The 27603-nt window shown below is 36.5% G+C and overlaps 1 protein-coding gene across 18 annotated transcripts in view; it reads left to right on the top strand.

Annotated features, from left to right (window-relative positions):
* Mlip (muscular LMNA interacting protein) overlaps positions 1 to 27603 on the top strand; it is a 237267-nt gene that overhangs the window by 191466 nt on the left and 18198 nt on the right. For 14 of the 18 annotated variants that reach the window (XM_077801981.1, XM_077801982.1, XM_026411254.2 and 11 more), the window contains one exon: positions 7154 to 7360. The exons of the other annotated variants lie outside the window; for them this stretch is intronic. In XM_077801981.1, the coding sequence (XP_077658107.1) occupies positions 7154 to 7360 (207 nt within the window). The remainder of the gene's footprint in view (positions 1 to 7153; positions 7361 to 27603) is intronic. 18 annotated transcript variants of the gene reach the window in all.

Raw genomic sequence — 27603 nt, 5'->3', positions numbered from 1 at the left:
TAGAGAAATTTGTTTTCTAAAGTAAGTAGCTTCTTTAACAAAAGCACTGTTTTATAGGAAACTGTGGAGGTATCACAGCCATGGGATGTATTAAAAAACAGATTGTAGTATGAGGTATGAGGTTGCAGGTACTTTGATATCCAAAGGTAAACTATGATGACAAAGAACACATAATCACATACACACACACACACACACACACACACACACACACACACACAGTTCTCTACAATAATGAGATGGAGAAGGACCAGGAAAATCTTTTGGACCCATTCAAAGGTTCTCAAGTTATCTTGTGGCAAAGCACTTATAAAGAGGCCACATTCAAGATGCACTGGGAAAATCTGTGTTTGAAGAATTACTAATGGGGTTCTCGGTTTGAATATGGTACTTCAAAATTGGCAATTAATTACCATTTATCATTCTGACCTCATTCGAAAGCAAAAGGAGAAACAAAAACATAAATTCCAGTTAATCCACAAACAACTAGGTTACAAGAAAAACTCCAAACCATAGAAAAAAAATGTAAAGACTGCTAAAAAGCAGTGAAGAGAGTGAGAAAATATGTGTTTAGGAAGAAATGGAGTGAGGATACAATAACTGCAGATTCAGCAAACAGTCTTCTCTGAGGGTCAGGATGCACCTTAACGTGCAAACTTCAAATCCCTGGTCTTTGGATGGGTGCACTTGTTGGCAACAGAAATCCTGTCCTGATTTTCTTCTGAGAAGCAGAGGAATTGAAACTGTCTGGACATAGAAATTTTTTCTGTGGCAGCCTGGACACAGACATGTTGCCGTGGAGAGTACCATACAACAAAGCCTTCCTTACCTTACTTGGGGCGAAGTGAAGGCTAAGTCAACCCATAACCCAAACACTGAGGCACAAAGATAATCCCAGGCAGTGGGCTCTTCCCCATATGAATCTGGAGCAGAAATTTCTCATGCTGGAAAGGTATATTTACCATGGAGATATATGAGGTGAGAAAGAAAGAAAGAATCAAAAAGGATCCCTGGTTGGATAGCAAACAAATAATCTCTAACTTGAGACTTTAAAAATAATGTGCTGAGAGCAGTTGAAAATGATAAAATATTTCAAGTACCACAGTCAAAAAGAGAGAAGTTATAACCTTCATAATAGGAAAAAATCCTTTAAGTAAAGGAAGTAATACTCTATTGCAATGCTAAAGGATATAATTTACAAGAAAAATACAATCACTAGAGTATCTAAAGGTCAGAATATAATATCAAGATTCATACAGTAAAAGCAAAAGACAGGATTAAAATAAATGAAAATCTGTTACTGGTAAAATACTATTAATTCAATTTTTCAGTTTATAATAGATCAGGCATAAAAAAACAAGTAAAGATGGATCATCTAAAATAAATCTATTAAATATATTTTGGATTCTGTATCCCACAAAGAAAAGCACAAAACTAAAAACTCTTTTGAATATCTGTGGGACACTCATAAAAATTGGTTATATATTAGAATAAAAAGGAAACTCCACGAATTGTCAAGGTAGATATGGTGTACACAAATTTATCTAATCACAAAATTTATAAATTAATAAGAAACTAAGAAAACAAAATTGTTCCTCTCATCTGTAAGTAGAAATTTTTGCTTTTCAATGAATCTTTGATCAAGGAGGAAAAATATTCTGTTTACTTCTCCTTTCCCCCCAGCTTTTACTGAGATATAATTAACAATAAAGTTCTGTATACATAAGGTATACCACTTGATGTTTCGATATGTATCATAAAATGCTCACAATCAAGCTAACATATCTATCACCTCACATAGCTACCATTATTATTATAATTATTATTTTGTGATTGCATTTAGAATCCGTATTTATCAAGTCATAGTATGGAGTACATTTTGTTAATTCTGCTGATATTTCTATTCATTGGATATGCAGAACTTGTTTATCTTGAATAACTAAAACTATATAACCTTTGACCAACATTTTCCATCCCCCCCAATGCAGGCCCTGGCAACTATTATTCTAGTCTCTACTTCTATAAGTTTGAGTATTTTATTTTAATTTGACTATTCTAAAATCCACATATAAATGAGTTCACACGGTATTTGGCTTTCTATGTTTGAATTATTTCACTTCTACTTTCTTCTATGTTGTTACAAATGACAGGATTTCCTTCTTTTGTAAGGTTGATTATTTTCCATTGTAGGTTTATCTACTACATTTTCTCTATATGTTGACAACTAATGGACATCTAAGTTGTTACTATATCTTGTATTTTGTGAATAATTATTCAGAGAACATGGGAGTACTAGTATCTCAAGCTACTGATTTAATTTCCTTGGGTATATATCAAGAAGTGAAATTGCTAGATTTTATGGTAGTAATATTTTCTATTTTGGGGGGAATTTCACTATTGCTTTCCATATTAAGTGTTGGAATTTACATTCCCATAAACAGTGTACAAAGTTTTCCTTTCCTTCATAATCTCATCAACATTTTTACCTTATGTTTAAAGGTTTAATTTATTGGTTGATGGACACTTAAGTTGTTTCCATTTCTGGGCTGTTATGAATAGTGTTGCAATGAACATGGGAGTGCAAGTGTCTCTTCAACATACTAATTTCAATTTCTTTGCATATATATCCAGTGTTGGGATTGCTAGTTCATATGGTAGTTTTAGTTCCAATTTTACGAGGAACTTATATAATTTTCCATAATGGTTAAACTAATTTACATTCCTGACAACAGTGCACAAGGGTTCTCTTTTATCCACATTCTTTCCAATACTTGTAATCTTTGGATCATCATCATTCTAATGGAGGTGAGGTGATATCTCATTGTGGTTGTGTTGCATTTCCCTAATGATCAGTGATGCTGAACATTTTTTCATATCTCCATTCGCCTTTCCACTTACTCATTAGCCATATCTTCTTTTGAGAAATATCTAGTTAGGTCCTGTTATGGTTTGGATATATGGTGCCAAAAGCTCTTGTGTTAGTACAGGAATGTTTGGAGGAGAAGTGATTAAGTTATAAGATCTGTAATTAACCAGTCCATCCTTGTTTGAATAGACTGACTGGGTGGTAGCTCTAGGCAGGTGGGCTGTGATTAAGTTATAAGATCTGTAATTAACCAGTCCATCCTTGTTTGAATAGACTGACTGGGTGGTAGCTCTAGGCAGGTGGGCTGTGATTGGAGGAGGTGAACACTGGGTGCATATACTGAAAGGGTTCATCTTCCTTGTGGCCCTAACTCCATGTCCCTTCTCTCTGCTTCCTGGTCACCATGCAATGAGCAGCTTCCCTTCCCCACATTCTTATACCATAATGTTCAGCCTCACCTTGGATCCAGAACAGTGGAGTCAGCACACTGTGGACTGAATCTCTGAAACCATGAGCCAAAATAAACTTTCCCTCCTCTGATTTATTCTTGTCAGGTATTTTTTTTTTCCAGAGGCGAGAAATGTGCCTTTATTTGATTCTTTGTCATTAGAGATGATCTTATACCCTGAGAAAGTTCCAGAATGAAAATGTTTATTCTAATAAGTTATTAGCTAATGACCTGAAAAATAATATTGTTAGCAGTGCAGTTAACAGAGTTTTTGTAATCTTGGGCACGATCACAGCAATGCAAAGCTACCTAAACCAAGTCCCTTGCTCATTTTTAAGTCAGAGTTTTATGTGTGTGTGTGGGGGGGAGTTTTTATTATTAAGATTCTTATATTGACTTGTTTAAATTACATGTATAGTTTGGATATTAGCCCTTATTGGGAATATAGTTTACAGATATTATTCCATAGATTGCCTTTATACTTTGTTGATTTTTTTTCATGCATAAAGTTTTACTTTTTGTTGCTTATGTTTTAGATGTCATATTCAAAAAATTACTCCCCAAGCCAATGTCAAAAAATTTTTCCCTTCTTTTCTTCTAGTAGTTTTATAGTTTCAGGCTTTAAGTCTTTTTTCTTTTTTACTGGTTGCTCAAAACATTACAATGACAGCAGAATACAACAGACACTAGTATGGAAGTATGTATAAATGTCGATGTGTAACCAATGTGATCCTGCAATCTGTACACGTGATAAAAATAATAATTCATAACCCATTTGAATCAAATGTATGAAATATGATAGGTTTAAGTCTTTTATCCATCTTAAGTTGATTTCTTGCACATAGTGTGAGACAAGGGTCCAATTTTATCCTTCTGATATGGATATATAGGATTCCCTTATTAAAGACGTCTATTTTTTCTCCATTGTATGATTTAGCATTGTTATAAAAAATCAGCTGATTTGTCATAAAGAATGGATTTATTTTTGCACTCTTTACTCTGGTTCCATTGGCTTACATGTCTATTTTTATGCCAGTACCTTAAACTGTTTTGATTTGTAGTTTTGTAGCATATTTTGAAATCAGGAGGCATGTTATTCCCTCACCACCCCAAAGAAGTATATTTGGAAGATTGTCTTTGGGTTCATAGGATTAAAATTACTTTTTAAAATTGTCTTTTGGCTTGCTTCTATCTTCTAATTTTTCTATAATGATTATATGTTACTTTGTATAATATTAAAACCAACTTCTTAAACTAATGAAAAAGAGATACAACTTGAAAAAACATAAGATTTCTACCTGAGGAAAAATGGTAATAAGATCATCGTCCTTACAATTATTATATTTTAGAATATAGAAGATATAGATAAAATAGTCTTTGCAAGAAAATTTATAGCTTAATGCGCAAATAGAGGAGAAAACCAAGAAAAAGAACCTTAGAATTTTGGAAACGGAATTTTGAATACAAGAACAAAGCAGAGAAAATTCCCAGGGTAATGGTAAAGAGAATGGCAGGATAATAACTTGATGCAAAGCCCAAGAGATAGCTAGCACAGACTGAAAGAGAAGGCTTAGGTGACATAGATATCAAAAATATTTTCTCCTTTATTCTGCACTGTAAACCCAGCAGTACTCACATGAGATTGGCCCAGACTCTTTGTTCTCTTTGGCCTGTCCTGTTGCTGATAAAATTCTGCTCTCCCTGTCTGCCCAGATGCCTGGGTAAGCTAGGATCGTGTGGTGACATAATCCCACAAGGGGTTCAGGTTTGATTTGCTCCCATGAATTGGAGTTTAGCCACAGTGAACTCAGAAGTATAAAACACAGAGCTGCACACTCTAGGAGGACATTTTCCTCCTGACTGCATAAAACTAGAGTCTACAGGATTCTCCCATATTGTGTACCTTCTGTTTCCCATGAATCACTGGATGTCCCTGGACATCCTGAGAATGGGTTCTTAAACCCATCAAGAAAAATGAAGCCTAACCAGAGACTGTTCCATCCACCTTTTTCTAAGCACCTTCAACTATCAAGAACAATCTTCCCTTTTCATGTATAACTAGTTTTGTGTTTGCTATTCAGTTTTCATGTTATTCACTTTTCACACTGATTAAGATGTGTAATGAGTTCTTTTTTTAAGATTTTTTTTTAAAGAGAGAGTGAGAGAGGAGAGAGAGAGAGAGAGAGAGAGAGAGAGAGAGAGAGAGAGAGAGAGAGAATTTTTAATATTTATTTTTTAGTTCTCGGCGAACACATCTTTGTTTGTATGTGGTGCTGAGGATCGAACCCGCATGCCAGGCGAGCGCGCTACCGCTTGAGCCACATCCCCAGCCCTGTAATGAGTTCTTAATAAAACTATAAAATATTTGATTGATAAATAAGACAAAGCAGAATATATTTCAATATAAGAATATTGAGAACTATTAGTTAATGAAATTAGACAAAAAAATGAGAAGTGTTTTAAGTAGCAGAGAGGAGATAATCTCATCAGTATTAGGTAATTTGATTTTAAGTGATTCACCTGGAATTTCTAAGGGAATCAACTAAATGACAATAAATAATTATTAAATTATTAAATAATAATTAGAATAACTCAATAATGTGTCTTGGTAGAAAATGAATAGCTTTAAAATACTGATAAGTATTCCAAAATTGTTGTTAAATGAAAAAACAAATGTGATACAGGATATTGTGTAAAGGATGCTATCTTTTTTATAGTGAGTGTATGCTTGTTGTCTATGTGTGAAATTAGAATATGTATTTGTATTTTTGCTAAAGATATACTTGAAGAACAAATGAAAAACTAATAGAAATAAAACACAGTCATTCTTTCAAGGTGTAGAAGGTTGAAACCTATCATTCTGCAAACTTAAGATTTTTTAGCTTACTTAAAAATTTCCAAGAAGTTTTTAAGATAAATTTTAACCAATTATTTGAAAATATTTTTAAAACATAGGATATCTTCTGGTATAGAAACACATGAAGTGTACATTTTTGAAAATCAATCAGTTGTTTAAAAATATATTGCTTGGAAAAATGAATTCAGGTTACATTTAAAAAGTACATAAATGTATATGTACATACATACATATACGCTCTTTTTGCAACTTTTATTGATAGAATACATTCTCGTTTTCATAATTTCCTTGCTATTCACATCATTCATAGTCTCATTAAATAGCTCTTACCTCCACAAAGTTTTTTTGGCTCCTCCCATTTCCATATTAAAGATCACACTAAGGGCTGTTACCTCTCTCTGGGGTTGCACAGCTGGGTTCTCTCCAAGGGGACAATGCCTGGAATTGAAGTCTTCCTTCATTCCTTTCAGATTCAACTTTCCCCAATTCTTTTTTTCTGCTAAATTAAACTTGATAACTCACTATTTGGTGAACTAAACCTAGTACCTCAATCCCTCCACTCAGATCTTAATATCTTCTACAATGCCCTATTCTGTCTCCTCCAATTTTTTCCAGAGAAAGTCAGAAGCATCCTTGAATTGATTTCCACCGCTATTTCCTCTTTAAATATCCCCATCCAACCTCTTTGGATAGGCTCTCTCCTTTCTTACACATTTCTGCTCTCAAGACTTCCAAAAATAACAAACTTAGCCCCCTTCAGGAGACACTGTGCAGGCCCTTATTTTGCTCTGCACAAAGGCTGGAGATGGGGGATAAAAAGGAATTATTGAAAGAGACAAATAGTACACTCTGAAGCAGGTGTCTTGTGAGTGATACCTCCTTATGAGAAGTCTGTTCTTCATACTAGTGCATCTACAATAGAACTAAAAGTGTGCTCGACTCTTGTCCACTAACGTACTCCTTATGCCTTTCTTCTTCCCAGGATGTGACAGTGCCTCACAAGCCTGTTTCTCTCCATCCTTTATATCAGACTAAACTCTATCCTCCTGCTAAGTCCCTGCTGCAGCCTCAGACCCTCCCACATGCTGACTGTCTTACCCCAGGACCCTTCAGTCATTTGTCCTCCTTCTCACTGAGTGATGAACAGGCGAATTCTCACACCCTCCTTAGTCACAACGCCTATAATAAGGTGAGAATTCTCTACCCAAACGGGGATGTCTGTGCTGGGAACCTTCACTATGCTTAACCATTAAAACTTACATAAGGAAGAAACTTATAGATTAAGAATATTTAAAGATTTAATATTTAAATGTGCTAAGAATACCAGGTATTTGTATTGAAGAACGTTATTTATAAGCAGATAATAATTGAACTTGAGAAATAATAAAAATTTACTTTTCTTTCTAAAGTCATTTCCTGATTTGTGTTTCTCATTTTTAGTGTTTTGACACTAATGTGGAGATGGCAAGAAGTTTTCTAAAACTTTACAAGATGCCATTAAAAATTTATTGTTGTAGTTTTAGTTCAGTGGTCTTAAAAAGCTTCTTTAAATCACAGTTAGTTGATGAGGAGGCACTTGTAATTTCAGTCAACGTGCAAAGAAATACTTAGAATTTCAGCAAGTATCTGAAAAATATTAACGGATTTTTAAATGAGTCTAGCCATCTCATTAGTGCAGAGTAATGAGATATGTAAAAAGTCATGAAGTGTTCAGTACCTGGAGAAATATATATATTTATATATATATTAAATATATATATATATATACACACACACACACATACACATGTACATTTATGCATCAATATATGTATATATATGCACAAATGTATATGTGTATGTGTGGATACATAAAATGTATGTATGTGTGCATACAGGAAACAAAGTATTAAATATTTTCGATTGGTTCTGGAATATAATCATGTGTTTTATTAAAAGCCAGCAATCAAGCTGGGCACGGTGGCACATGCCTGAAATCCCAGCAGCTCAGGAGGCTGAGACAGGAGAATCAAGATTTCAAAGCCAGCCTCAGCAACGGCAAGGCCCTAAGCAACTCAGTGAGACCCTGTCTCTAAATAAAATATAAAATAGGTCTGGGAATGTGGCTCAGTGGTCGAGTGCCCTGAGTTTAGTCCTCAGTATCCCCCCACCCTGCAAAAAAAAAAAAGCCAGCAGTCAACACTATATTGCACTTACGTGTAAACTCTGTTTGATGTTTAGAGTGCTGTATTGTAATGGCAACCTAGCTAGTACAGATTCTCAGACAATGAAAATCTCCTAAAAAATGATTTACCAGTAAAACTGGGCCTTCAAATAAATTTTCTTGAATAATTCAAAATCTTGTTAAGCATTTATCTTCCAAATTCTTTATAACTAATTAAATACATCACTATAGTTGAAAATCCATGAAGGCCATCTTCCAAGAAACAGGTGAACAATACTCCTGGGTACTCCCTGGGCCCTAAGCTTAAATTTTATTTATTTATTTATTTTTGAAATAATGGTTATAAACTCAGTCTAAATAAACACAAACAACCATCTAAATAGTGAACATTATTGTACAAAGAAGAATGAGCTGTTTATATTTTATGCCATCTTTGAGAGCTGAGTGATCAATCCTGATTAAACAAGGTCTAAAACATCCATTGTCTGCCAACAAAGTTCAACATGACATTTTTATGACTTTTGGTTGTTTTTTACTCCTGATCTTAAATAAAAAAGTATATCAGCGGAGGAAGACTGATATTTAAAAATGGTTTTATATTATTTGAAATTCTCTGTGACTTAATGTTTGCCAACATCTATGAAATCCATTTAGTTATTGAAGTTAATAATTCTTATAATAATATAGCCAGTTTATTATAAAATGTCATCTATCATAGGGTTATGATTGTATTTCCTAGTCATGAATTAATTACATGAACTATTCTACTCTTTTGATTTTTAATGGTGTTTTCTAGAACTGTTCAACAAGGATTGACTCAGCATTTCATTCATATGTTAGCCTTTGCTTGTTCACTTAAGTCATGTGGATCTAGGCATGGTGGCTAATGCCTTATAGCCCTGACTGCTTGGGAGGCTGAAGTGAAAGGATCTCTTGAACCTATGAGTTGGAAACTAGCCTTGGCAACACAGTGAGATCCTGCCTGAAACAAGCAAACAGAAAAAGAAAGAAAAGAAGAAGAAAAAAGTAAAAGCCAAAGCCATGTGAATTTGGACATGTACTTTCAGTTCACATAACAAATTTTGTTTTTCAGAGTCTGAGATTAATTGATAGTGAATAAGGAACCAATCAAATCTAAAATAATATTATTAATAAAATCACCATCATGGTCATCATCCTGTAGTAAGACAATATTTTTCTAGTGGAAGACTCAATTGCTTAGACTTGTATCTATTGCTCCTGTTGAAATATATGGATCATCCAGTTTGATATGTAGGTTTACAAACCTTGTGTTGTTGATATTGAGCCAATACCATATTAATTTATCAAAATTCTTTTTACTTGAAAACTGCCTCTTGTCTGGAATTATAAAATGTAATCTGCCACCTACATTAACTTTTCTCCAATATCCTCACATCTCTCCCAAGTTCGACCTTACAACTTTACCCACTGGGCTTATCTCCAGACTCAGATCTTCCACCCTTTCTCTGGAGGTCCACACTGACCTTGACTTATCAGTCTTTAGGGGTGCCTTATCCGTAGGGGCTCCAGAAGGCGTCCCACAGTTGTATGCTTATGTTGAGTCTGCAGTGCATCCTTCTGAATTCCAGGAACTCCTCAAGTACTAAGTCCTCTCCCAACCTCTTCTCTCCTTTCTTAGTTTCCAGATGGAACTCTGTAATATGATGTCACACCTCACATGATAGTCTCAGGTGCTTTCATTGTCATTCTGGCATAAACCAGGATATCTACCTTCCTTTCTTGCCTCCAGTCTCATGAAGAAAGTCATTCATTTACTTCCTCGATAATCACTGAAAGTGATATAGCCCAGTGGATAAGAGTATAATGCTTCTAGTCACTTAACCTGAATTCATTCTGACCCCATGCCTTCCAGATGGTGATATTGGGCATGTCAGTTGGCCTCTTCATGCCTCCATTTACTCATCTTTAAAACAAAGATGATAATAGTACTCAACTTTTCAGAGTATTATAGAAAAGATGGTCTAATATGTATAAACCACACAGAACAGTGCCTGAAACACAATGAGCTAGGTTAGATCATCTTTTTTTCAAAGCCTTCTGGAATTGTTATTCCTTGATTGATTTTCCTCCATGGAATGAATGCTTTCCTTTAGTGTGCAGGAACATCAAACATAAAAATAAAACGAAAGTAGCTCCTCACCCTATTCCTGGATGATGCTATAAATCTAGCAATTTCTTAATTTTATTTGTCTTATAATGGTCAAATAACAATTATCTTTTCCTTCTCTATCAGCTAACTCTTAAACCCATTCTCAAAAGAATTCCTTTACCTCTACCTCTCCACTGACATTGCTCCCACTAGAATAATCTCATCAGGAAATTCTGCCGCTCCTTGGTCTCTGTCTCTTTTATCCCTGTCTGGCATTTCATGCTGCTGATCTCATGCCCTCTTGCATATTGTCCTGACTCTTCTCCTGGGATAGATTACATTCTAATTTCCTGACAGCTCCTTCTTTGTTTTCTTTGTGGACATCACTTCTACTTTTTTTTTTAATTGCCTCACGTCAGATAGTCACCACTCACAGGCCTCAGTAATTATCTCAGCATTGATAAGTCTCAAATCCACATTTCCAATTTTGTTTCTCCACGAGATCCAGTTTCTCATCTTTAGCTGCTTGCTTATCACTTCCCTGGATGTCATGTTGTCACCTCATATTCATTTTGCCCGAAACTAGCTCTGCACTGGCTTCCCTACTTCTGTCATTAATATCCTAATTCTAAATTCCCAGGCTCAAAACTAGATTTGTCTATTATGATTCATTCATGCTTTTCTGCTTTGTCCTCATAACTAGTCATTCACCAAGAGAAATGCCATGCTAGTCATATTATCTCACACTATTCTTTATTATTATTCGACTTAGTTTAAACTGATCTATTTATTTTCCTCCAGGCATGCCTTGAGCATGTTCAACTCCTCGGGCATTCTTCTCATAGAAAATACTTTCCTACTTCCCCCCTGATTGCATCTCTCTCTCTTTTCCTGTCTCTTTCTTTCTTTCCTTTTAATATGAGGATTTACTAAGTTGTTGAGGCTGACCTTGAAGTTGTGATCCTCCTGCCTCAGCCTCCTGAGGAGCGGGATTATAGGTATATGCCATGGCATCTGGTCTTTTCTCCCCCCTTATTTGTGCAAACCATTATTGTGCTTTATGACTAGTTAAATTATCCTTCCTCTTGGGTGAAGTGTCTCCATATGTCAACATTAAAAGTGGTCTTTATTTTTCACCCTTCAATTTCTATAATCCTTGCCTGTGCCAAAACATGTCATGCATTTTATAGGTCATCCTGTATTTGTTTATTTGCTAGGCATGCCTTCGTGTCCATCTAGGATGTGACACCTTTAATATGGTATTCTCACTTTCTAGACATGGCAATAAATATGTGTTGGTGAATGAATACTAAAATGATTCAACTCTTTACTATAAATCCCCAATGTTTGATAATTATTTCTATTTTAAGCATATCCTAAATCTGAATTAATTTATGGCTTTACCCATATGCTTAGAATAATTTCAGTCAAATGAGGATACCTCTTCTGTTGAGAACTGCATCTGATTTCCAGCTTTTGGAGCACCGGGGTATGGAGCATAGGTGGATTCAGGATGTAAAGGAAGGAAGCATCTGATTTCCTTCTGCTATTTATGGACTCTGGTATCTAATAGGGAGTTCTCATTTCTGTCTGATGTCTGACCACCTGTTGGATAATACCTGGCTGCATCTTTCTTTCTTCACCTGCATGACATGCCCATATGGGCTCCAGGTCAGCTATTTCAGTGACCTTCAGCATTCATGGGATCACATTGTCACCACATGCTGAAAGCAGGTAAACTCTTTGTGACCATTCCAAAACCATCATTTTAGATGACCTACTGCTCCTACTCCCTTTGCCAGAGGAACCCTCCAAAAGGATCCATATTTGTGAGTTCATCTACTACTTAAAATTCATTTATAACACTGCATTAATACCTTCTTACTGAATTTGCTTTTCTGGTCATATATGGGCATGCACAGAACAGGAAAAAATTTGAGACATGTTCTTAGCTGAGGTTGAACAAGGCAGTGCTCTACTTTCTTGTCTCAGCCATCATGCTATAAACATTTGTTCTTTTGTGATGTACTTAGAACTATTTTTGTTTGTGTATATTTGCTTACTAATTTAGTTATTTAAAATGAATGTGAAATCTGGGGTTGAAGTGCTGTCTAGAGTTTCTACAAACAACGAGGAGCATGTCAGGTAGGCTTTTAATTTTTAGGCATGAATTACAGTGCTGTAGGTCATGAGTTATCAATAAAACTGTAGAATAGTAAAGCAGAAACCATACATAAAACAAAATTTTTATTGATTGGCTGATAAAAATATGAATACTAAGAATCAATTGTATTTTTGTTTGAGCTTCTCAAACAAGAAAGAGAATTTACATATTAGAAGTTACTTTAGAAGTGGTTCCAGGATTAGACAAGGCAGAGAGGGAGGGGTATCCTAAAGGGTATGTTAGCAAGCAAACCGTGATTGGGAACTGGAGCTTAATCTTAGGTGGAGGAACTCTGAAAAGCCAATGGAGGATAGAGCTCAGAGCTTTGGTGTAAGAAAAGAGGGGAGGGAAGTTCTGACAGTCACTAATTGAGGGTTGTTCCTGGGAGAGGAGCAGCATAAATCTCCAGAAAATGCCCTAAAGCAAGAAAAATAGAGGCAGATGGTTTGAAGTTCAGGGGCTGGATGGTGTCAAACAGGTCCAAGATGACATAGCTGGATGGATTGTGTGTATGTGTGTGTGTGTTTATACATACACAAATATACATATCTATATTTCCCAATCTCATGTTTATGATTTAAAATTGAAACTCAGGCTCCTGCAAATCCAAACTTTGGCTATCAAAACATTGTCTTCATTTTTGCTATGTCATGCATTGGGCTATGCATACTGCTGAAACCAGGAAGAGCACAAAAAAACAGTGCATTCTGCTGAAACCAGGAAGAGCACAAAAGAACAGTGCATCTGAGTATGTGGGGCTACTATCTTAAAATTGTCTCTCATTTCTAGTCATTTTTCCAATTTTCCCTCTGTCTTGTAATGCATTTAAATATTTTTATCTTCAAGGACAGTAAAGAATCATGTGCCATACATGTGTTTATGTCTAGATTAAGGCCTTCGAAGTCTTTTCTGTTAGAAAATTCAGTTATTTTACAAAGATGACTCTTCATAGACACCATTATTATGTTGCATCAGGCATTTCAACTGTTTTCCTGGCCTGTAGGTGGAAAAACTTATATGCACATAAAGTAAATAAGTTATCCCTCTCCATAACTTTGATACTGTTATCCATCCATCCTTCACTTCATTTCTTCTATCTTCTACTCATAATCTTGGAGGTGTACCTATCTACTTAAACCAACCCAAATACCATTTCTTCTGGCTGCTTTAAATATTCCAACTTAATTATTCTGTCATATGCACTGTTTCATTTTTTCTCATTCCAACTACCCCCATCCTCTGCTTTTTATTTATTTATTTATTTATTTTAAAAAAATTTTTAGCTCAACTACAGGCCCTCTAGACAGGAAGTTATCTGGAGTCATCTCTTTCTCCCTTGAGTTCCTACTCTGCCAATTTACATCAGCTTCAAACAAGAAAACACATGACCAGCCTATGTATAGAACCCAGAGGAGTGAGGACAAAGTCTTCACAGTCAGGGTGACTTTTCTGATCTGCTGGCAGGAGGAAGGCTAGGATTTCTGAAGCAGGAAGTCTCTATTTACTGTGAAAGCTTGAGAGGTTTTACAAGCAAGAATGGGATCTTTATAGATAGCTTTGAAGCCCCAGGAGAAAATTCACAGGCATCCTTAAGGACATCTTCTCTTTCAGTTAAAAATTTTTGATGCCGGTTTGTGACCATGCAGCCATTTTATTTTACATTCAGTTTTCTAAAAATGCATTATCATTGTGCCTGGTTTGTAACCATACACCATTTCAATTTGAGTCTGCTCATGTCCCCTGAAAGAGATGAATAAGTATAGTGACGTTCTTTGCAGATATAACATCCTATTGGCCCCACTGCTGTTAAATTCTATTGTACATTTTTAATGCAAGGGCTAGCTTTCAATTTCAAGTGCTTTTCTTTGGAATGGGCTCTTGAAAAATCCCTCTCACTATAACTTTCACTTCAGGACCAGAAAGAGTTGTTCAAACCAACTCTCTTTTCCTCACCCAGAACCCCTCAGAGCCCTGACCATACCCACTGCCACTTGCAAGACCCCCATGCTGCTATCATTGCTAGAGGTCAGGGCAAGACCTTAACCTCTCTTATATAGACAGGAAAAATCCATATTCCTATGTGAATGACTATATATTTCCATCGGTCTGGGGCATTTAAAAATATATACTAATATATTTTCCTTTTTTTAGGGAATTTTATTTAAAAAAATAGTTATTTGAAAACAAACATTTTATGTCTACCACTCTAATAAAATATTTCAGTCAATAATTGTTTTAAAATGATTTGACTTTAATTATTTTTAGTGCCCATTTTCATTTTTGAAAGTGGCATGATTTGATTAGAAACTATAAAATCACTCTACTTATAGTGAAAAGAAAGTTGAAATTCATCTGCAGAGTCTTTGTATTAAGGCATCATTTGCTGAATTTCTTTTGTTGAGTAAAATGTTTTATGCCTGTATTTGAAAAAACAAATAAAACTCTTGCTTTTAGTCTCCTTCCTTGTAAAAAGACAACAAAACAAAACAAAAAAGCCCAAACAAAACAAAACAATGGGGAGAAGATCCTTCTATTCTAGAATTGTTGCAAGTAAAATTTTCATGTTCCAACTTAAGTACTCAATTTTATAGGTCTTTCAGCATCTGCCTTTATTATAGGTCTTCCAGCATCTGTCTTTATTATGAGATTTTGGTGCTGGATTGCAGAAATAGTCCACCAACTTAACTTGTAGGACATTACTCTCACTTTAAGTGCCTTTTCCTTTTCATTAAGACATATAATGCGTTCCAATTTATTTACATATGTATTCCCTTTCATTTCCATTTCTCATCCTTCTTTCTTCCTCTAGGGAACTATTCCAAAGTATTTGATATGTATTATTATTATTTTGCTTTTGTTTGTTGCTTGTGCACTTTCTCTCAAAAGTTGCCTTGATATTTTATGTGCATATAATTTAATTTACATTAATTCTTTGCCATGTACTTCATTCTTTTTAGTGAGTTTCTGTCTCAGCTATAATAGTAGAGCTTTGCATTTGTTTTAAAAATTCTGACTCTAGGACCCAAACTGGGCTAACTGCATTAGAATTATGTGGGAACTTTAGATAAATGCAGATTCATGACTCCACTTAAAATTTCTAAACTCAGAATGTCAGTGTACTGGGTGACTGCAGTTTTTACTTCATAGAAAATTTTGTGCTTTCCTTTGAAAACAAACTTTCCTTCTTTTGCTTTTAAATTCTGTAATGATTCACTAAGGAAATGAATTTTATTATGAATAATAACTTTAAAAGGAAACTATTTATATTTCTAGGTTGATAAGTGCTCAGTCATAATTGAACTTTTTCTTTTTGTTTTTCTCATAAAATCCCCAGTAAGGGAGGGGTGGGTGGGTGAACAAAGATTGGCAACAGTACTTAGCTACAGATCAATATGAGAAATAAGTTCTGGTGTTCCTCTGCACAATAGGGCAACTATAGAAAATGATAATGTAAATTTGTCAAGTGTACAAAATGATACTGTACATTTTAAAAAATTCTAGAAGAAAGGGTTTTGAATCTTTTTCCACAAATAAATGATAAATATTTGAGGAGATAGATATGCTTACCTTGATTTGAACATTCCACAGTGTATACATTCATTGAAACCTCACATGATAACTCACAAATATGTCAATTTAAAAGACTTTAAATGCTAAAAAATTTAAAATAACCCAGTAAATAAGAGGAATCATAACTATTAAATAGTGTACTCATTAGCTTAGGTGACAGATTTTTAATTATTTTTTTATAATAATTAAAATATAAAATGCTAGGTTGAGTTCACAATCGATATTGTCCACATGTGTGTGTAACATTTACAATTGGATCTAAGTGTTTAGATTTCCAGCATTTGTGGCTTTATTGACTCAAAGACATACGTATTTTCTTTTCCTGTGCACTACTTCAATTATTAAAAGTAATTTCTCTGAAAAATACCACAGCTTTCCACTTGTACTTTCATATGATTTACTCTTAAGGAAAGTGAAGTGCCTTTTTCATAAATATAGTTTAAATCACAATAATCTTTTATATTAGAATTATGTTTTTGCTAAGAAAGATAAAGCATTTTACTTGAAATGTATTTTATCTTTATAACAATGGAATATTTTCTGATCGCTTTTTATTAGCCTTTTCTTCTGAGCAGCTTCTCTTGAGATTATAGATTAAGAATAAAGAGAAAAAAAATGAATAAAGAGGAAATAGAACTTGTGTGCATTGAAAAAAATGGAAGAATGAACAAAATGCAGGTGTTTTCAGTATAATTCCATCCAGTACTTGTTTTTGCTAAAGGACAACTGTACTTATCATGAGCCACGAGTGGGTCATCTATTAGAATAGTGAGGGAACCTACTTAGCAAAATGTATTATGAATGAGAAGTACACAGTTTAGTGAGTAGAGGAAAACAAATCAGTAGCAAAGGTCAGACACCACAGCTCCCTTTGCTTCCAAATCAGATGGTATTAGGAGATGGCACACTCACTTCCTACTTCAGAGGTTTTGTGGTAGAAAGGTGCTTTGTGAGCGAGGTAAGAGGACAAAAGACAGGAAATGGGCCTTCACGTCCAGGATGGATAAGTGGGAAGGGCCCCTTCCCAAATGGCTCTCGCCTGCTAGGAGGCCATCAGCATCTTTTCCTGAGACTCTTTGGATATTTTACCCTGTAATTGTTGATTTCCTTTATTCCATTTCTTTGTCTTCATTTTTTCCTTTTATTTGTTGTTTTTCAAATTTAGAACACTTGTAAATTTTGTACTGTTAACATTATTGAGAACATTGTAACTGGTATTATCATTACAATGATATTTAGAGAATTGATGCCATGCATCTATAGAAATCCATGAGTTAAAATATTAATATTATAGACATATTACTGAGCATGTTTTAATTTTTTTAGTAGCTCTTCTAAATGGAGATTTTTTTTTTCCTCTGAGGCTTCTCCTCATACTTTATCAATGATCATTTAACTGTAATAAGGCAATTATGATTTATCTGGAGAAGAAAAAATCTCATGTTCCTCTAACCTTCACCAAACCTTCACTGGTTCAAAGGCTGAGGGAGCTTTGAAATAACAATTTGTTTTTTCTAAAGTAAATGGTACCTGTTTAGATTCAGAGATGTGAAAAAATTTTTATAAGTATACTTACAAATAAAACAAATCCAGGCATGGTGGCATATGCCTATAATCCCAGCTACTTGGGAGGCTAAGGCAGGAGGATCATAAGTTCAAGGCCATAAGTTCTTGGCCATAAGTTCATAAGGATCATAAGTTCTCTTGGTGAGAGAGCCTGTCTCAAAAAGAAGCAAAACAACAAAACAAAAATAATGTACTGAGGCATCCACTTAACAAAGAAGGTCATTTTGAATTTTGGAGCCAAACCTCTTTCTACCTACTTCTTAATAATGTCTGATGGGCTCTAACTTTAAATACAATTAGAAATCATTCTAAGTGAATGAGTCAAGGTAATTTATTTGGGTTCATCATAAAGATAAAGTGTCTTGCTCTCAATTCTAAAACGTTTCTGTAATTTTTGGAAGTAATGGGAACTGGATAATGATTAGGAAACATTAGAAGAGAAAAACCTTTGAGGTGGGTGGGATGAGAGAGAAAAACTTTATCCAACTCAAAATGGGTTTTTAATGTTTTGAGATTTTTCAGGAAACCAAAGCACAAGCACTATTTGCTGATGCCAAGTTGTTTTCACAATATGAATTTGTTTATTGTGTTCATTAGGAACATTCTGTGCAAATGGCTAAATGCAAATTAATTGGACTTTTAACATTAAAAAATGAATACCAGTAGGCATTTTAAGAGAAGCAATTCTGCAAAATGGAAGTATCAATCCTATTTAGTTAGGGTCTCCAACAGAGGGCAAAAAGAGCATTTCAACACAATATATTTCAATAGCTGCCTTAATGGTAGGTTGGCATTTGAAACTGGCCATGTTTCAGATTATCTAATTACCAGCCATCATTCTTAAAATGTACTTAATGTAATCACAAAACAGTTGACTTTTAAATTTCTTCCAGGAAACTGAGAACAATCAATTTCTTATTCATATGTCTCTTTCGCTTCAATCTTAGTGACATTTGTCCCAGAACTCATTTGTTATCAGGAAATTGAACTCATACTATCTAAATGAAGAATTTTATTGTGACATTTTTAATAAAATCATTATAAAAATTAAGAGTTTGCTAATTGGAAAGAGATGTGTGGCTGGAGGCAGGCAGGTTGACATTTTTAGTGAGGCAAATTCTACTTTGAGAAAGATAATTTTTAAAGCTCTTATAACATGCTGGCCCCTTGAAATTTATTAACTATGTGTGTATTTCATAAGCCTCGGGGAAAAACAAAACCTGCCATCAGTTGGCATTTTTTCAGATGGAGGCATCAAGGACAAGTGAGCTTCTTGCACTTCATAGCACACAGCTGCCACTGCCCATTCAGCCTTCTTATAAGTCACACGCTCCATGTGTTCTATGAATCAAATGGAAATCTGTTTGAGGTGTAAGAAAGCTCTCTGTGAGTCTGGGCCTTAGGTTGTATAGATCTATTTATTTAGCTCCAATTGAACATTAGACACTTTCTTATCCCCATAAAGGCGTTCAAGTGAAGTGTAAGGCCTCTCTTCCCTTAAAGTATTAATCAAACATTGGAATATACAATATTTGGAAGCTACGTTTTTAGGAATGTATGTTCACAGTGGTCATATTTTTTTGTTAACTGATTTTCGATTAGTATATAATGCATTTTTTTTTATTGGTCGTTCATAACATTACATAGTTCTTAATACATCATATTACACGGTTGATTCACGTGGATTATGAACTCCCGCTTTTACCCCGTATACAAATTGCTGTATCACATCAGTTTCCCTTCCATTGATTGACATATTGCCTTTCTAGTGTCTGATGTATTCTGCTGTCTGTCCTATTCTCTACTATCCCCCCTCCCCTCCCCTTTTCTCTCTCTACCCCTTCTACTGTAAATCATTACTTCCATTTGTATTATCTTGTCTTGCCCCTCCTTTCCTCTTATATGACATTTTGTATAACCCTGAGGATCCCCTTCCATTTCCATGCAATTTCCCTTCTCACTTCCTTTCCCTCCCACCTCTCATCCCTGTTTAATGTAAATCTTCTTCTCAAGCTCTTCGTCCCTACCCTGTCCTTGTTTACTCCCCTTATATCAAAGGAGTCATTTGGTATTTGTTTTTTAAAGATTGACTAGCTTCACTTAGCATAATCTGCTCTAATGCCATCCATTTCCCTCCAAATTCTATGATTTTGTCATTTTTTAATGCAGAGTAATACTCCATGGTATATAAATGCCACATTTTTTTTATCCATTCATCTATTGAAGGGCATCTAGGCTGGTTCCACAGTCTTGCTATCGTGAATTGTGCTGCTATGAACATCGATGTAGCAGTGTCCCTGTAGCATGCTCTTGTTAGGGCTTTAGGGAATAGACCGAGAAGGGGAATAGCTGGGTCAAATGGTGGTTCCATTCCCAGCTTTCCAAGAAATCTCCATACTGCTTTCCAAATTGGCTGCACCAATTTGCAGTCCCACCAGCAATGAACAAGAGTGCCCTTTTCCCCGCATCCTCTCCAGCACTTATTGTTGTTTGACTTCCTAATGGCTGCCAGTCTTACTGGAGTGAGATGGTATCTTAGGGTAGTTTTGATTTGCATTTCTCTGACTGCTAGCGATGGTGAGCATTTTTTCATGTACTTGTTGATTGATTGTATGTCCTCCTCTGAGAAGTGTCTGTTCAGGTCCTTGGCCCATTTATTGATTGGGTTATTTGTTATCTTATTGTCTAATTTTTTGAGTTCTTTGTATATTCTGGTTATTAGGGCTCTATCTGAAGTGTGTGGAGTAAAGATTTGTTCCCAGGATGTAGGCTCCCTGTTTATCTCTCTTATTGTTTCTTTTGCTGAGAAAAAACTTTTTAGTTTGAGTAAGTCCCATTTGTTGATTCTATTTGTTAACTCTAGCACTATGGGTGTCCTATTGAGGAATTTGGAGCCCGATCCCACAGCGTGTAGATCATAACCAACGTTTTCTTCTATCAGATGCCATGTCTCTGATTTAATATCAAGCTCCTTGATCCATTTTGAGTTAACTTTTGTGCACGGCGAGAGATAGGGATTCAGCTTCATTTTGGTGCAAATGGATTTCCAGTTTTCCCAGCACCATTTGTTGAAGATGCTATCCTTCCTCCATTGCATGCTTTTAGCCCCTTTATCAAAAATAAGATAGTTGTAGTATTGTGGATTGGTTACTGTGTCCTCTATTCTGTACCATTGGTCCACCCGCCTGTTTTGGTACCAGTACCATGCTGTTTTTGTTACTATTGCTCTGTAGTATAGTTTGAAGTCTGGATTCCCTATACCGCCTGATTCACACTTCCTGCTTAGTATTGTTTTTGCTATTCTGGGTCTTTTATTATTCCATATGAATTTCATGATTCTTTTATCGATTTCTACAAGAAATGCTGTTGGGATTTTGATTGGCATTGCATTGAACTTATATAGGACTTTTGGTAATATCGCCATTTTGATGATGTTAGTTCTGCCTATCCATGAGCAGGGTATATTTTTCCATCTTCTAAGGTCTTCTTCTATATCTTTCTTTAGGGTTCTGTAATTTTCATTGTATAAATCTTTCACCTCTTTTGTTAGGTTGATTCCCAAGTATTTTATTTTTTGGGGGGATATTGTGAATGGAGTAGTTTTCCTCATTTCCGTTTCAGAGGATTTGTCGCTGATATACAGGAATGCCTTTGATTTATGCGTGTTGATCTTATATCCGGCCACTTTGCTGAATTCATTTATTAGCTCTAATAGCTTCTTTGTAGACCCTTTTGGGTCTGCTAGGTATAGAATCATATCATCTGCAAATAGTGATAATTTAAGTTCTTCTTTTCCTATTTTTATGCCTTTAATTTCTTTCGTCTGCCTAATTGCTCTGGCCAGTGTTTCGAGGACTATGTTGAACAGAAGTGGTGTGAGAGGGCATCCCTGTCTTGTACCAGATCTTAGAGGGAATGCCTTCAATTTTTCTCCATTCAGAATGATGCTGGCCTGTGGCTTATCATAGATTGCTTTTACAATGTTGAGGTATGATCCAGTTATCCCTAATTTTTCTAGAGTTTTGAACATAAAGGGATGCTGTACTTTGTCCAAAGCTTTTTCTGCATCTATCGAGATGATCATATGGTTCTTATTTTTAAGTCTATTGATGTGGTGGATAACATTTATTGATTTCCATATATTGAACCAACCTTGCATACCAGGGATGAATCCTACTTGATCATGGTGTATAATTTTTTTGATATGTATTTGAGTCCGATTCGCCAGAATTTTATTGAGGATTTTTGCATCAAGGTTCATTAGAGATATTGGTCTGTAGTTTTCTTTCTTTGAAGTGTCTTTGTCTGGTTTCGGAATCAGGGTGATGTTGGCCTCGTAGAACGAATTTGGAAGTTCTCCCTCTTTTTCTATTTCCTGAAATAGCTTGAAAAGTATTGGTGTTAGTTCCTCTTTAAAGGTTTTGTAAAACTCTGCTGTATACCCATCCGGTCCTGGGCTTTTCTTAGTTGGTAGTCTTTTGATGGTTTCTTCTATTTCCTCTATTGTTATTGGTCTGTTTAGGTTGTCTATATCCTCCTGGCTCAATCTGGGCAGATCATAGGACTCAAAGAATTTATCTATGCCTTCACTATCTTCTATTTTATTGGAGTATAAGGATTCAAAATAATTTCTGATTATCTTCTGTATTTCTGAAGTATCTGTTGTGATATTGCCTTTTTCATCCCGTATGCTAGTAATTTGGGTTCTCTCTCTTCTTCTCTTCGTTAGCATGGCTAAGGGTCTGTCAATTTTCTTTATTTTTTCAAAGAACCAGCTTTTAGTTTTGTCAATTTTTTCAATTGTTTCTTTTGTTTCAATTTCATTAATTTCAGCTCTGATTTTAATTATTTCTTGCCTTCTACTTCTTTTGCTGTTGTTTTGCTCTTCTTTTTCTAGGATTTTGAGATGAAGTATGAGATCATTTACTTGTTGGTTTTTTCTTTTTTTGAGGAATGAACTCCAAGCAATGAATTTTCCTCTTAGAACTGCTTTCAATGTGTCCCATAGATTCCGATATGTTGTGTCTGTGTTTTCATTTAACTCTAGGAATTTTTTAATTTCCTCCTTGATGTCTTCTAAAACCCATTGATCACTCAGCAACCTATTGTTCATTCTCCAGGTGATGTTTGATTTTTCCTTTCTTCTTTTATCATTGATTTTCAGTTTCATTCCATTATGATCAGACAAGATGCATGGTATTATCTCTACCCCTTTGTATTGTCTAAGAGTTGCCCTGTGACATAGTATATGGTCTATTTTTGAGAAGGTTCCATGTGCTGCTGAGAAAAAAGTGTAGCTACTTGAAGTTGGGTGGTATAGTCTATATATGTCAATTAAGTCTAGGTTGTTAATTGTGTTATTGAGTTCTATAGTTTCCTTATTTAACTTTTGTTTGGAAGATCTGTCCAGTGGTGAGAGAGGTGTGTTGAAGTCTCCCATGATTATTGTATGGTGGTCTATTAGACTCTTGAACTTGAGAAGAGTTTGCTTGATGAACACAGCTGCACCATTATTTGGGGCATATATATTTATGATTGTTATGTCTTGTTGGTGTATGGTTCCCTTGAGCAGTATGAAGTGTCCTTCTTTGTCCCTTTTGATTAGCTTTGGCTTGAAATCTATTTTATTAGATATGAGTATGGACACTCCTGCTTGTTTCCACGGTCCATATGAGTGATATGATTTTTCCCAACCTTTCACCTTCAGTCTATGTATATCTTTTCCTATCAAATGTGTCTCCTGTAGACAGCATATTGTTGGGTCTTGTTTTTTGATCCATTCTACTAGCCTGTGTCTCTTAATTGGTGAGTTTAAGCCATTAACATTTAGGGTTATTATTGAGATATGGTTTGTTCTTCTGCCCATGTTTGTTTATTGATGTTACTAAACCTGATTTGTTATCCTCTTTGACTACTTTCCCCCCTTTACTGTCCTACCTCCCATTGTTGGTTTTCAATGTTATTTTCCATTTCCTCTTCCTGTAATGTTTTGCCAAGGATTTTTTGAAGAGATGGTTTTCTAGCTGCGAATTCTTTTAACTTTTGTTTATCGTGGAAGGTTTTAATTTCATCTTCTAACCTGAAGCTTAATTTCGCCGGATACAAGATTCTTGGTTGGAATCCATTTTCTTTAAGCGTTTGAAATATGTTATTCCAGGATCTTCTAGCTTTTAGAGTCTGTGTTGAGAGATCAGCTGTTATTCTGATTGGTTTACCCCTAAATGTAATCTGCTTCCTTTCCCTTGTAGCTTTTAAAATTCTCTCCTTATTCTGTATGTTGGACATCTTCATTATAATGTGTCTAGGTGTGGATCTCTTATGATTTTGCACATTCGGCGTCCTGTAGGCTTCTAGGATTTGGGATTCTGTCTCATTCTTCAAGTCTGGGAAGTTTTCTTGTATTATTTCACTGAATAGATTGCTTAATCCTTTGGTTTGGAGCTCTGTGCCTTCCTGTATCCCAATGACTCTTAAGTTTGGTCTTTTGATATTATCCCATAGCTCTTGAATGTTCTGCTCATGGTTTCTTAGTAGACTTGCTGAGCTATCTATGTTCTTTTCAAGTTGAAATACTCTGTCTTCATTGTCTGATGTTCTATCTTCTAAGTGATCCACTCTGCTGGTAGTATTCTCAATTGAGTTTTTAAGTTGGTTTATTGTTTCCTGCATTTCTAGTATTTCTATTTGTTTGTTTTTTATTACCTCTATCTCCCTGTGAAATTGATCTTTTACTTCCTGGATTTGTTTGTCAATGTGATCTTTCATTGTCTGATTTTGCTGTCTCATGTCTTCCTTGAGACTCCAGATCATCTGAAGCATGTATGTCCTGAGCTCTCTATCTGACATTCCATCTGTTGCAGCTATTACCTCTTCTAAAGTTGAGTTGACCTGCATTGCCTGTGGACCTTTCTTTCCTTGTCGTTTCATACTGCTGGCGTTTCTTTCTGCTTGGTGAAATTGTTGTGTCTTTGATATTTCCCCCCTCTATTTATTTATATTGCTCTTGTATAGTTGAAAAATCACCCTTGCAGGGCAGGTCGTGGCTGTGATCCTCCTCCAATTAGTGTGATCCGTCTACCATGCTGGCAGGCCCTAGGTCTGCTTTGCTGGTCGGTCAAAGGTCCACCTACCCAGCAGGCGCCAGGGGCACCTGTGTCACTCCTTAGGTTGCTGGGCCTAACCTCCCGATGGGTTGCAGGTTGTCCTAGCTTGCAGGCACTGGGGGAGGGGCCGGTTCCGCCCCTCAGCAGGCTTTGGGCCCGCTCTGCTGGTGTTCACAGTCCCCCGCCTACCTGCAGACCCTGGGGGAGGGGACGGGCCTAGCCCTCAGCCATCTGCCGGACCTGTCCTAGTGGGTCCGGTCCGAGTTCCCTGACGGCACGTGTAGCTGCTGTCACTTGGCTGGTTGCTGGTCCTGACCCGCCCGCCCGTGGCTTGCAGGTTCCCCTCGCTTGCAGGCACTGGGGGAGGGGCCGGTTCCGCCCCTCAGCAGGCTGTGGGCCCGCTCTGCTGGTGTTCACAGTCCCCCTCCTACCTGCAGACACTGGGGGAGGGGACGGGCCTAGCCCTCAGCCGTCCGCCGGACCTGTCCTAGTGGGGTCCTAGTGGGTCCGGTCCGCGTTCCCCGCCGGCGCGCGTAGCTGCTGTCACTTGGCTGGTTGCTGGTCCTGACCCGCCCGCCCGTGGCTTGCAGGTTCCCCTTGCTTGCAGGCACTGGGGGAGGGGCCGGTTCCGCCCCTCAGCAGGCTTTGGGCCCGCTCTGCTGGTGTTCACAGTCCCCCTCCTACCTGCAGACACTGGGGGAGGGACGGGCCTAGCCCTCAGCCGTCTGCCGGAGCTGTCCTTGTGGGTCCGGTCTGCGTTCCCCGCCGGCGCATGTAGCTGCTGTCACTTGGCTGGTTGCTTGTCCTGACCCGCCCGCCTGTGGCTTGCAGGTTCCCCTCGCTTGCAGGCACTGGGGGAGGGGCCGGTTCCGCCCCTCAGCAGGCTTTGGGCCCGCTCTGCTGGTGTTCACAGTCCCCCTCCTACCTGCAGACACTGGGGGAGGGGACGGGCCTAGCCCTCAGCCGTCCGCCGGACCTGTCCTTGTGGGTCCGGTCTGCGTTCCCCGCCGGCGCGTGTAGCTGCTGTCACTTGGCTGGTTGCTGGTCCTGACCCGCCCGCCTGTGGCTTGCAGGTTCGCCTCGCTTGCAGGCACTCTATAATGCATTTTTATCTTTCATGATTTTTTTCCCCTTGAATTCTATTTTTCAAGATAATGAGATTTCTATTTAGGTTTTGTTTTAAAGCATATTGGCAATATAAATCATTTTCCCCTTTTGATTTTTTAATTGCTGTGACTTTTGTTTGTATGCTTCTTATTGGCGATTCTTTTTCTAACACTGGTGGCTTGTTTATTCATTTATCTATTTATTTGATATTGATTTTTTTAAAACTTGCTTTGGTGCTGGGGATTGAATCTAAGGCCTCATGTATGCTAGACACATGCTCTACAACTGAGGTATACCCCAGATCCTGACATTGACTTTTTTTTTTTATCTTGGAGAAATTTCTCTTAATACATAAGATTATCTCAATACATGGCCTTAATTATGTCATGTTGGGTCTTTTTGTTGTTATTGTTGCTGTTGTTGTTTTAGTACTGAGAATTGAACACAAAGGCACTTAACTACTGAGCCACATTCCCAGACATTTTTTTTTTTTTTGTATTTTATTTAGACACAGGTAATCATTGAGTTGCTTAGGGCTTCACTAAATTGCTGAGACTGGCTTTGAACTCTCGATCCTCCTGTCTCAACTTCTCAAGCTGCTGGGATTGCTGGTGTGTGCCACAGGGCTTGGCTGTCATGTTGTTTTACATGCTTCATAATTTCATATTTATCTTTTATTTCCAAATTCCCATTAGAGAGATATGGTTTTAATTTACCAGTTTAAATGTTATTTATCCTACTCTGTTGTTATGATTCCCCTTAATTTATGGTTCAGGCCCATGTTTATAAGTTTTAATATCTGTATCTTCTCTTAGTAGGACATTTTAATCTTTTAGGTCCTTTCCATTACTTCTCATCATATTCAGACTGTTTAAGTCTAGATATTTATTTCTTGCATGTTATGATTACAGATACTTTCTTTATTTTTCATGGCATTTCATTTTGTTTCTGTTTTATGTCAAGAACACACTCAAAATATTTTACTTTTCTTCCTTCCTATATTTCTTGGAGAATAATCCTGTATTTTTTTTTCTTATTCAAGTTCTTGATGCAAGAAGGTTTATGAAGCAGGCCTTCATTTGGCAAATGTTCTGAGGCTTTGCATGCCCGATAATATATTTTATGCTCCCAATTTGAATGAAATTCTAACCGTTTTTAAATGTCTAGGCGACATTTTAGACCAATGTGATAGTATTATAAACATTTTTTTTAATCCCAATTTACAAAAGATCTCAGTCTTTGGAAATGTTGAAATCTGTTGGCAGTGTAGAGTTTTTTTCTATGGGCTTCTTAGTAATCAGTAAATACCACACCTATATTATGAAGTTTGAATAAAGAAATACCATGGCCGTGAATATTGGTTCTAGGAAGAACGTAACTGGGAGAAAACAAAGATGACCAATTCTCCTTGAGGGAGGTCTTAGTCTCCCTCAGATCACTCAGCAATGGCCACAGTCTAAAACCAAGTTAGAGGGCCTGAAAGGATGATACAGTGGGCAAGGTCTAGAGCGGGAGGGAAAACTCTTGAGTGTACTGACAGTTTAAAGTTGTTTGAAGCACATGTAAAGTGTTAGGAAGAGTTGACCAGTCTTTGAAACATAGTTTGAAGCAACATATGGAAAGATGT

This window comes from Urocitellus parryii, chromosome 8 (genome assembly GCF_045843805.1).
Source record: "Urocitellus parryii isolate mUroPar1 chromosome 8, mUroPar1.hap1, whole genome shotgun sequence".
NCBI classification, from domain to species: Eukaryota; Metazoa; Chordata; class Mammalia; order Rodentia; family Sciuridae; genus Urocitellus; species Urocitellus parryii.
Note: the sequence above shows the minus strand (reverse complement) of the source record. Positions and strands in the feature narration are given on the sequence as shown.